The sequence below is a fragment of the Mesoplodon densirostris genome, chromosome 16 (genome assembly GCF_025265405.1).
Source record: "Mesoplodon densirostris isolate mMesDen1 chromosome 16, mMesDen1 primary haplotype, whole genome shotgun sequence".
NCBI classification, from domain to species: Eukaryota; Metazoa; Chordata; class Mammalia; order Artiodactyla; family Ziphiidae; genus Mesoplodon; species Mesoplodon densirostris.
Window position 1 is genome coordinate 64,503,379 of NC_082676.1, and position 12,532 is coordinate 64,515,910.

At 44.5% G+C, this 12,532-nt stretch overlaps 1 protein-coding gene across 1 annotated transcript; it reads left to right on the top strand.

The window, feature by feature from the left end:
* Nucleotides 1-21: 21 nt before the first annotated feature.
* TIGD7 (tigger transposable element derived 7) lies at nucleotides 22-6,190 on the top strand. The gene is made up of 2 exons (XM_060078869.1): nucleotides 22-272; nucleotides 4,420-6,190. The coding sequence occupies exon 2, from the start codon at nucleotides 4,421-4,423 to the stop codon at nucleotides 6,065-6,067; it is 1,647 nt and encodes a 548-aa protein (XP_059934852.1). The 5' UTR covers nucleotides 22-272; nucleotide 4,420; the 3' UTR covers nucleotides 6,068-6,190.
* The last annotated feature ends 6,342 nt before the right edge of the window (nucleotides 6,191-12,532 follow it).

The following is a 12,532-nucleotide window of genomic DNA, read 5'->3' on the forward strand; positions in this document are numbered from 1 at the left end:
GCGTGCGTCCAGGTCGTTCCTGTGTCGTGTTCGGGCTGCCGGCGGAGCCTGGTGACCCGGGCTCCGCCCTGAGGGTCACCGTTCCCTTCCGTGCGCTGGGCCCCCTGCCTTACCGCGGCTCAGCCGGCCGTGCCCGAGCTGCCGGCCAGGGCCTTGTCGCAGCCTCCTACAGTACGAGGCCATTTTGTCCCGGTCAGGATCGACGGCCCCTGAGGGGTGTGTACTCATTTCTGGGCAGTGCGTGCACACACGATTCTGTTTTTTCTTGTGAGGTAGGTTTTTACTTGTGAAATAGGTTCCTTTTATAGATCTCCTTGACAGAGAAATGAGAGATAAGGAGTGACTTGATCGAGGTCACATAATTCACCAGTGGCAGGTCCTCCAGTGGAATTTAGGGCCCCTTTGTCCTGTCTTCTGCTTTTTCCACCACAGCGTGCTCCCTGGAGCATGGGAACCTTCTTTTCATCTTGTCCTATAGTGTCTGGTAGAGTTGCCTGGGTAAGGTAGGCATTCCATAAATATTTACTGAATCATATTTATAAGAATCTGAGTATTTTGGTTGTTGGCTTCCAGTATTTCTAGTTGTCAGTGTTTTCATAGTGTCAGCCTATACTAGTCAAGGGATAATTTATTAAGTCTACTATGTGTAGCCAGTGTTATAGAGTCGATAGGACAGAGCCTTTGATTCAAGGGATCTGGCAAAAGGACTGAGGCAATTTCATAAATACCAGCAACACAAGGTAGGAAAGGGTAAGACATAAGCTGAACACCGTGGGAATTACAAGGAAATGAAAGTCGATTTGGGGGTTGGGGAAAATTATAAAAATCCTTGAGGGATTTGCCCACAGCAGGGAGTGGGGTCACATTCCAGGCTGAGGGTAAGGTAAGAGCAAAGCCTTGAAAGCTTCAGAGATGAGCATGTGAGAAAATCTGTAGTACTTTTTTTTTTACTAAATGTAATTCGGGTACATTTAGAGAAAGAGTTAGAGTTAGAAAATAAGTTCTTGTGGATCTACTATGGAGCGCTTGGAATAGAAGTGAAGAGATTGCATTTAATAAAGTAAATAAAGAGCATCATTTGAGGGTTTTTGAGGGAGCTTCTTTCCAGGGCAGTTCATCTGGAGCTGAGTTTAAGGTGGGAACAAAAATGGAAGACCATTACAAGGTCATTATGCTATTTTTGCTTTTAGGTAGACTGGTGTTACACTCCTCTGAGGCATAGATCTTGATCCTTTTTGAGGGGGAGAAAAGGATTAAGCAGAGGTGATAATAATAAGCATCTGACGGGAATTCCCTGGCGGTCCAGTGATTAGGGCTCTGTGCTTCCACTTCAGGGGGCACCGGTTCTGTCCCTGGCTGGGGAACTAAGATCCCACAAGCTGCGCAGCCAAAAAAAAAAAAAAAAAAAAAAAAGCATCTGCCTAAGACGCTTGAATATATTTCAAAGCAGATTCATTTTCTTAGAATCTCAGGTTGGGACTTAGTTTCTTCAAAAGTAACTGCTTCCACAACCTAAGTGTCCATCGACAGATGAATGGATAAAGAAGATGTGGCACATATATACAATGGAATATCACTCAGCCATAAAAAGAAACAAAATTGATTTATTTGTAGTGAGGTGGATGGACCTAGAGACTGTCATACAGAGTGAAGTAAGTCAGAAAGAGAAAAATAAATACCGTATGCTAACACATATATGGAATCTAAAAAAAAAAAGTTATGAAGAACCTAGTTGCAGGACAGGAATAAAGACACAGACAAAGAGAATGGACTTGAAGACACAAGGAGGGGGAAGGGTAAGCCAGGATGAAGTGAGAGAGTGGCATGGACTTATATAAACTGCAAAATGTAAAATAGATAGCTACTGGGAAGCAGCGCATAGCTCAGGGAGAAGGGAGATCAGCTTGGTGCTTTGTGATCACCTAGAGGGGTGGGATAGGGAGGGTGGGAGGGAGACACAAGATATGGGGATATATGTATAGGTATAGCTGATTCACTTTGTTATAAAGCAGAAACTAACACCATTGTAAAGCAATTACACTCCAATAAAGATGTTAAAAATAAATAAAAATAAAATAAAATTAGACTATGCAGGAATAAAGAATTATATATGATTTAAAAAAAAAAAAAGTAACTACTGCTTCCAGTCAGAACCAGTGGGCAGTAAAGCTCTTAGCATTGAGATCCTCATCATCTGGACCAAGGCTGAGCATATAATTGGAACTTGAACTGAATAAATGGAGTTCTGCCAGCGGTGCCCCTGAATTGGCAGGCCTGATTCATAACATAGGTAGGGAGCTGGTTAGTGAACAAGGGGAGAAGAAAGTGGGAAAAGAGACCCTATGAAAGGAAGAAGAGGAAGCAAGGCACAAAATGGTGAATTGTGAATGAGGGTCACTGATGATTGTCATCATTTAAAGTTTGGTGCCATAGTTCCTTACCCTTGCTGTGGAGCCCACAAAAGTCCCCTGAGTCTTTCCTTTTGATTTCACCTTTCCCTGACTGGGCACAGTTTGAGAAATAATGAATGTCCAGCTGGAAAGCAATGAAAGTAAACACATGCAGTTTATTTTGAGATACCACACAACTGCCATAGTGGGCTGAATGGTTTTGCTGGGTGACTGGCTGCTTTAATGGTGCTGCTACTGGCTAACAAACACTTTCTTTTTCCTTTTTCCATTTATAATAGTAATTGCCTTAGTTAGAGCTGCCTCTTTTAGAAGGTTGCTTGATCCTAGGCTGTCATTGGCTCCATACCTTATTAACTATCGTACTTTCATGATCCTCTTAGTACTCTGTAAAGCAGCTGACATTTCTTACAACAAATGTTAGAGGAAAACTAATGGTCTGGACCCTTCTGGGTTTCTAGGTGAGAGGGTTTTGAGAATTCTGTGTAGTTGAGAAATGAATGAAAGTCAGTTGGGCTCTGCCCTAAAGGAGAGGAAAAATAACAGAAATACCATTTTTCTCATTTCTCTGACATACTTTCTTTCTTCATAGCACCTGGAATGGATAAAAGTGGCAGTTTTTATTACTTCCCATGAGGTTGTGTATCTGGAATAAGAATCATGAAATTAATCTAGAGTAGGACATTTCTACAGACATGGAATGGCACTGGGTGGCACCAGGAGGACTTGAAAGGAATATTTGAGGGCGCAGAGCTATAGAAGAGTTTGCCAACAGAAGGACTTATGGGAAACAAGTGATCAGAATCACCAACAGAGAAACCTTTAAAATTTCTTCAAGCAATGGAAAAATTGAGTCTTAGGTCAAATTAAGTAAAATCTATAATGAAGAGAAATCAGATAAAGTCTCAAATATAAAAAGTATGTTACTTAACACTAAGTGTAAATTTAGGAAAACAATCACAAGGACAGATCTTTTAAATACTTTTTTAACTACTGTAAAATTTTTATAAAACTTTTGGACTCATCTCTAAGAATTGCCATGATTCTGAAACTTGATAATATCCCAAATATGGAACAGTTCAGTGGAAACTAACACTTGAGAATACACCAGATGTACACAAGGAAGAAGACCTGAGAGTAGAAAAGTACCAGTAACAAATACATTATTTATATACTTACAGATTACCTTGGTAAACATAAGAAACACTCAAGTTAAAGCTTAGTCTTTGAGAATGCTGTATTGAATGCAGTAAAAGTTGGATTTCATTCGTATGGACAACAGAACCTACTTTCTTCTTCACCGAAAGATACAACTATTCCCAAATTCCAACTCTCTAGACATCCCACTGTCAGGGTAGCTTGGAGTATTTATCCAAGTGGATGGACTGCTGCCCAGTGAACACTACATGCAGAGCAATATGAGCACCATTTTCCTTTCTGGCAGTGAGGTAAAATCAGCTTGCTTTGGAAGAGGAGAAGCCACGCTGCATCTCTGTTACACAATATTATTCTGTCTTTGCCTTTAAGGCTTTCACACTCCCTTGTGAAGCACCACTTTTTATTGAGATTTATCTTACCTGAGTCTGTCCCTCTTGTGAGCATATCTCACCTCCTCTCTTCCTTTTGTGTCTTTTCCTGTATTCAGTTAGGGAGAGTATGCAGGTATTCCTGTTATTCCTGACTGGTGCTGCTGCATCTGTCAAGGGAGAGAAGAAAAAGCGTTCAGAAGGGGGTTTTTGAAGACTGACCATCCGTGTCTTGCAGGAGCAACAACTAGACCGGACCTTGCAGTGGCAATTTTCTGATTTCAGACCTTTACCTCTAGACTAGCACTTCAATCATGAGCCCTTATCCTTTTTAGCCCATTACCCTTCAGTATAAATTCCTATGCCTTCTGGGGGGCGTTGTGCTAATTGGGGGGATGGGGAGTTGTTTCATTTTTAATTTTTTTTTCCAATTCAGTAATGCTTTTTCCTTTTTACCCCTGTTGATTGCCTGAAACCAAATTCAGTATGAATAAGAGAGGGAAATATACAACACTGAATTTGGAGGAGAAAATGAAGGTTCTAAGTAGGATTGAAGCGGGACGATCTCTTAAAAGTGTAATGGATGAATTTGGAATCAGTAAATCAACATTTTATGACATTAAAAAGAACAAGAAATTGATTTTGGACTTTGTACTGAAGCAGGACATGCCATTAGTAGGGGCCGAGAAGAGAAAGAGAACAACAGGAGCCAAATATGGTGACGTGGATGATGCAGTCTACATGTGGTACCAACAGAAGCGCTCAGCTGGTGTCCCTGTGAGAGGCGTGGAGCTTCAGGCTGCTGCCGAGAGATTTGCACAGTGTTTTGGGCGAACAGACTTCAAAGCTAGCACGGGTTGGCTTTTTAGATTTCGAAATAGGCATGCAATTGGGAACCGAAAAGTATGTGGGGAACAAGTCCTACGTTCAGCTTCAGAAAATGTTGAGCCGTTTCGACAAAAACTGTCCATGCTTATCAAAGAGGAGAAACTGTGTCTTGCTCAGCTGTACAGTGGGGATGAGACTGACCTCTTTTGGAAGTCAATGCCAGAAAATACTCAGGCAAGCAGAAAAGATATCTGCCTGCCAGGGAGGAAAATAAACAAAGAACAATTGTCTGCTCTTTTATGTGCAAATGCAGATGGTACTCATAAGTTAAAGTCAATCATTATTGGAAAATCAAAGCTGCCCAGAAGTGTAAAAGAGGACACATGTACATTACCTGTGATATACAAACCTAGTAAAGATGTTTGGTTCACCAGAGAATCGTTTTCAGAATGGTTTTTTCAAAACTTTGTTCCTGAGGTCAAGCACTTTCAAGTTAATGTTCTAAGATTCCATGAGGAGGATGTCAGGGCCTTGTTACTTCTGGACAATTCTCCAGTTCACCCTTCCACTGAATCACTAACCAGTGAGGATGGTCGAATAAAATGCATGTTCTTTCCCCATGACACTTCAACCTTGATTCAGCCAATGAATCAGGGTGTGATCTTGAGCTGCAAACGACTTTACAGGTGGAAGCAACTTGAGGAGAGTCTTGTAATTTTTGAAGAAAGTGATGATGAGCAAGATAAAGGAGAAAAAGGAGTTTCCAAGATTAAAATCTACAACATAAAAAGTGCAATTTTTAACTGGGCAAAGAGTTGGGATGAAGTAAAACAAATAACCATAGCAAATGCGTGGGAAAATCTTCTTCACAAAAAGGAACCTGAATATGATCTTCAAGGCTTAGAAGATGGGGATTATAGAGAAATTCTTGAGAAATGTGGGGAGTTGGAAACCAACCTGGATGACGACAGGGTGTGGTTAAATGGGGATGAAGAAAAGGGCAGCCCCCCGCAAACAAAAGGTGGAATTACAAAGGAAGTTGTTCAAAAAGTGGGAGCTGAGGAGCAGACTGCTGAATTTAAGTTATCTGCTGTAAGAAAGAGTTTGGACTACCTTCTTGACTTTGTTGATGCAACACCTGAGTTTCAAAGGTTCCATTTTACACTGAAAGAGATGCAACAAGACATAATCAAGAAGCAGTTCCAGAGTAGAATCCATTCTAGAATTGGTAGCTTTTCGAAACGTAGGCCTCATAATATTAAGGATTCCTTCAATATGCCTTCAACTTCTGGTTGTAGTAATTAGATATTGTGTTTAAAGATTTCTGCAGTTACGTAATGATACATGAATTAGACTTGTTGTGAACTGTCATTGTTTTTATCAACTGACCTCACTTTGCACAGCAATGCCCGTTTATATTATTTATAAAACACACGATTTGAAAGTAATAAATTTGGGGCTTTTTGATGTATAAATATGTTCATTAATCTATATTTTTTTCTATTTTAGACAAGGACTTGAATAATGAGGAACTATTGTCCCAGATTATCTAAGGTGAAATGGATGTGGGGAAAGCATTAAAGTCTAAATGTATTCACAGCATATAACAAAGAAGCTATATATATGCTGACTAGTTATTTAAGAAGATAAGGGCAGACTTGGTTTTCAATTTAATGGTATGACATACTCTGCTCTTGTAAATGAGTTACCACCTGTTTAGTGTTTGTTTTCTTCTTATTGTGGAAGTGACATATGCTGATTATAAAAAAGATACATAAGAAAGATAAAAAGCACCCGAATTCTGTCAACTGATGATAGGCTCCCTTAACACTTTGGTATATTTCATGTATTTTTAAAAATAGGTAAGTTACATTGTAAATACAATTTTATATCTTATTGTCTTAACATTTTTGTTACTTATAAAATTAGCATTTGTGAACTACAATGAGGTATCACCTCACACTGGTCAGAATGGCCAATATCAAAAAATCTACAAACAATAAATGCTGGAGAGGGTGTGGAGAAAAGGGAACCCTCTTGCACTGTTGGTGGGAATGTAAATCGATACAGCCACTATGGAGAACAGTATGGAGTTTCCTTAAAAAACTAAAAATAGAACTACCATACGACCCAGCAATCCCACTACTGGGCATATACCCTGAGAAAACCATAATTCAAAAAGAGTCATGTACCACAATGTTCATTGCAGCTCTATTTACAATAGCCAGGACATGGAAGCAACCTAAGTGTCCATCAACAGATGAATGGATAAAGAAGATGTGGCACATATGTACTATGGAATATTACTTAGCCATACAAATTGAGTTATTTGTAGTGAGGTGGATGGACCTAGAGTCTGTCATACAGAGTGAAGTAAGTCAGAAAGAGAAAAACAAATACTGCATGCTAACACATATATATGGAATCTAAAAAACAAAAAAAAAAGGTTCTGAAGAACCTAGGGGCAGGACAGGAATAAAGACACAGACGTAGAGGATGGACTTGAGGACACGGGGATGGGGAAGGGTAAGCTGGGATGAAGTGAGAGAGTAACTGACATACATACACTACCAAATGTAAAATAGATAGCTAGTGGGAAGCAGCTGCATAGCACAGGGAGATCAGCTCGTGCTTTGTGACCACCTAGAGGGGTGGGATAGGGAGGGTGTGAGGGAGACATAAAAGGGAGGAGATATGGGGATATATATGTACAGCTGATTCACTTTGTTATAAAGCAGAAATTAACACACCATTGTGAAGCAATTACACTCCAATAAAGATGTTTAAAAAAAATAGCATTTGTGGAGACACCTTTCAAGCCTAGCGTAGAATGGATTATGGAAGAAGTTGAGGGGGAATGTCAGATGATCATACTGGACAGCACTCTACTTCAATGCATTAAACACCTGTTTTCCCCGCAATCGTCATAAAGTCCCAGAATAAATGACTGGCAGTCATACCCTTTTCAAAAGTATTCATTGAGGGAGTTCCCTGGTGGCCCAGTGGTTAGGATTCCAGGTTTTCACTTCCGGTCCGGGGTTCAATCCCTGGTTGGGGAACTGATATTCCGCAAGCTTCGTGGCACAGCAAAAAAAAAAAAAAAAGAAGTATTCATTGATTTTGCACATTTCATGTTGCTAGGCACAGAGTGTGGTGTTGGGCGTTTAGAATTACAAAGAAAAGGAATAGTAACAAACCAGCGTTGGATGTGTAAGAGCTAAGATGAGTACAGAGAGGGCTTTGCGAGTGCTTGGGTGGTAGGGGACATATCTGAGCCGGGCAAGTGTGACTTCTGAGCTGGCCTTTACCGTGTGGGGGAAAGAGGGAGAAGGGCAGTCCGGGCAAAGGGGAGCGTCTGCACAGGCTGTTCGGTGTGAGAGTGCATCTCCCCTCGGAAGCGGCAAGATCCCTGGATGGTTGCTGTACGGGCCGCTAGCAGAGAAGAGGAGCAAAGACAAATAAGGGCCAGATTTTCAGTGCCCCTGGAGGTCATCCTAAGATTTTAGACTTCGGGCTGGACCCCCGTAAAGTCCTGTCGGCTCTACGTCCTGAAAGTCTCACCTCGTGTCCACTTCTCCCTCCTCACTGCTCGTTTCCTGGTCCAGGCGGCATCACTCTCTGCACCTGTCTCCTTAGTCTCCCGCTCTGCTTTCTCGTCCTCTCCCATCCGTTCCCCGCCCTGTAGACAGACAGAACTAACACAAAATTGAAGAGGTGCCTCGCGTGCTTAAGAGCTTTCGTGGGCTTCTAGGCCCGCCCTTCCCCGACCGTGAGACGCCCCTTCCCACTTGCCCACCCCCGCCCAGCTCTGTGCTCGCCGCATGAGGGAACACTAGGGCGGGCCTAGACGCCCGGCCCCGCTGTCGGCCCCGGGTTAGCGCGCGCACCTGCGGACAGGGAAGTTTCGGGGAGTATTGTCGCGCCGCTGGTAACCGCTCGTAACCTCCTGGGCGGAAGGAGAGGGAAACCCTTCGCCGCGCCGCCCGGCCCAACCGCCAGAGTCGTAGCCCGCAGGCGGCGCGAGGCCAGGTCTAGCCGGGGAGGGGCGGGGCCTGCTTGGAGGGTGGGCCTGAGGAGGGGGCGCGCCCCGGCGCAGCCGGGGAGCGCGTGCCCGCGGACCCCCCGGTGTGGTGCGAGCGGAGGATTCCCGGGACTGCGGGCGGAGGGCGGCCTTGAAGGGAGACGCGGCAGGTGCGTGCGGCCGGGGCGAGGCGGCTGCCGAGCGCCACCACCCCCTAGCCGTTGCTCCTCCCGGGCCGGCTTGGGAGCCGTCCTCCATGGGACCAGCCGGTGGGGCACGCGGGCGGTTCTAGGGGCGCGGCGCCCTGTCCTAGATGACGCCGGAAGCTAAGCTGCGGGACGCGCAGACTCGTTGGCTTTGCCCAAGCCTGAGAAAGGACTCAAGTTTTGGGTTCTGGAAATCATTCCTGAAGATGAGAGCTGCTCGGAGAAACGCAGGCACCTCGCTCTTGTACCAGTGGCTGGGGCAGGATTCCCAAACTTAACCTGGACCTCCTGCCAAGAGAACGAGAAATCCCCTCAAGAGCAGCTTCACCCTCTGAGTGGGGAACCACACCCAGGATTTAGAACGTTTTCCTGCCTAGAGGGAAAGTGGGGATGGAGAGGCAAACACAATTCCTCGTTATGTCCAAAACACACCCTAGGATTTCAGAAACTTCTTAGTATTTTCTTTTCCCATCCTTTCTGCCTGAAGAAATCTCACTATCTCCCTGAAGCAGCTTTGGATCCTGGTGAGTCACCAGTTTTGATTTCTTAACAGAAGCTTCTGGGACATTCAAGGTGTCTCAGTGATGAATTGAGGACATTAACTGGAACGTTTGTCAGAATTGGGGCGGGGGCTGTGCCATTTTTCATTAACCATTTTGTCATTGTTGAATTCACCTAGACCATTACCTCTGCCTCCTAACTGCGTTATTGAGACCTGTAAGTTCTTTCATTACTGCAGTAAAAATTCTTAAAGTGTTTTCTGATAACTTTCCCTGGAAAAAAACTAAACAACTTGGTACTGTTTTAACACTTCCTCTGGTCTCTGGTGTTAGGGGGCTTTGTCCCCATTGATGTCGGGCCTGCTGCTTTTAGTCTGCCTCTGCCAGGCTTCTGCTTACATGTGGTACTGATTCTCCACCCAGGAGCCTTTCTGCTGGTCTCATGTGCTACCTTTGCTACAAGGGTATGTGGCTATTGCTCAGGGTCAGTCCACATCTCCCAGTTCTCCTTTGTACCTATTTGGACTGAAGGGGCAGGGGTCTTTATTGCCCCCAGCATTAGTCTCCCTTTGACGAAAAAGCCTGTTGGAATCTGTTCTGGTTTCTTTTTCAAGAGGACTAGTGGGCTGGGCTTCCCTGGTGGCGCAGTGGTTGAGAGTCCGCCTGCCGATGCAGGGGACACGGGTTCGTGCCCCGATCCCGGAAGGTCCCACATGCCGCGGAGCGGCTGGGCCCGCGAGCCATGGCCGCGGAGCCTGTGTGTCCGGAGCCTGTGCTCCGCAACGGGAGAGGCCGCAGCAGTGAGAGGCCCGCGTACAGCAAAAAAAAAAAAAAAAAATTTAAAAAAAGAGGACTAGTGGGGTAAAAATAATAATGTAAAACGTATGTGTGTAGTGTAAAAGTATATATACTTGGCCCTCCCTTGCAGTGCCTTCATGGAACCCTTTAGTAAGGGCCTCTGACCCACTTTCTGAAATATGACTATAACGATGAAGTCATCAATCCTGACTGTCAATAGCAGACTGCTCCCCAGAATTCCTGCCAGCGTGGTTTTATTTATTTATTTACTTTTTGGCTGTGTCACATGGCTTGTGGGATCTTAGTTCCCCAACCAAGGACTGAACCCAGGCCAACTTGCCAGTGAAAGCACCGAGTCCTAACCACTGGACCACCAGGGAATTCCCCAGCATGGTCTTACATTGCTCTTACTACCAGGTACTTAAGAAGGCATGGTGGTGTGCTGAATTGGGCGATTGGGACTGACGTGTATACACTGATGTGTATAAAATTGATGACTAGTAAGAACCTGCAGTATAAACAATCAAACAAACAAAAAACTAAAAAAAAAAAAGGCAATTTGCCAGTTTTATCTACCCACAGGTGGCACAAATAGGTATTTTCTATGTGCCAGGCTCTGTGCTAAGTGTTTTACATGCAATATTTTGTGACATCACCTCATGAAAACAAGGCCAAGAAGAGCTCTGCATGTTAAGTTTGTTAGAAGGGGAGTTAGACTGGGGATTGGGTGAAGTCTACTATTGGAAAGCCTTCTTAGTGCCAGGAGTGAACACGTGGGGGTCCTCTTGCTCTGGCTCAAACTGTAGTACTCCAAGTAGGAGCAATGCCAGTTAGACCACATCCTAAGATCTGTATGGATGGTATTATGGGGGATGAGGGATAAGGATCTGAAGGAGAGGGGTGCTTTCTATTCTCATGAGGTTTACAATCCACATAAGTTGCCATCTTAACCAGAGTGCTTACTAACGTCAACTTTACACCACCCACCCACTTCATGGCATCGGCAGCCACAGCGGCCCTGTCCTGCTCCTACCACTGTCCATTCCACATTAATCTCTTTCAAATCCTCACCTCCCTTCCCTGACCCCCAAGCCCCGCACCACCACTGCCCTCTTGAGGGTAAGAGAATGGTACAGAAATGAGAAACAGATATAAGCAAGGGTGGGGGGCACGCAGGGTTATTTCCTTTACTTAAAAGTGCTATATTTAATAGCCTGTTGCCAATGGAATGTTTCATCTTTTTGTCCCAAAGAACAGCTAGTTAGATATTTTCCTCCAGGGCCAAATCCTGAGATGTTTTCCTAGCATCAGAATTTCCACTCCTAGAATTCTCCCTGGTATTCTACCTCTTTTCCATAGAAACACACTCCTAGAATTCCTATTCCTGATTCCCCATTCTGAAATGTAATGCTGTCCCCTAATAATTTTGCCCTCTCCTATAGCTCCCTCCACTAATGGGCAATAACACAGTTATATCAGAACCATCTTTTCCTGGGAATCATTTGCTCGACCAAAATAACTTGTCTTTGACGAGCCAGATCTTCCTTTACCTACTTTGCAAGAAAGTAAACATTCTAAACAATCAAAAGACAATGTTCAGGGCTTCCCTGGTGGCGCAGTGGTTAAGAATTCGCCTGCCAACGCAGGGGACACGGGTTCCAGCCCTGGTCCAGGAAGATCCCACATGCCGCGGAGCAACTAAGCCCATGTGCCACAACCAGAGACTGCGCTCTAGAGCTTGCAAGCCACAACTGCTGAGCCTGCGTGCCACAGCTACTGAAGCCCGCACGCCTAGAGCCCATGCTCCACAAGAGAAGCCACCGCAGTGAGAAGCCAGTGCACTGCAATGAAGGGTAGCCCCCGCTTGCCTCAACTAGAGAAAGCCCGTGCGCAGCCATGAAAACCCAACGCAGCCAAAAAAAATAATTTTTTAAATTAAAAAAAAAAGACAATGTTCACAGCTGTACACCATAGAAGGAAAAAAAAAACCTTCTAGAACACCCTTATGACATCACCCCAAGCAGCCACTGGACTTGACCCTTTGTTACCACATAGCAGTCCCAGCCTGGAGCCGGCCAGGGCCACGCTCCCTCCCTCAGCCTGTCTGTTGTCGCCTTTGTCAGAACCCTCCTTAACAACCAAGTAAGACCACAAAGAGAAAGCCAGGTCCTCAACCCAAAGCAGGTGGAAGACCGATCAACACTGGAGGCCAAGTCAAAGGCCCTCAATGATGAGTCACACACTC

Coding starts and splice junctions, on each gene's coding strand:
- TIGD7 (XM_060078869.1), top strand. CDS start 4,421: ATGAATAAGAGAGGGAAATATACAACACTGAATTTGGAGGAGAAAATG.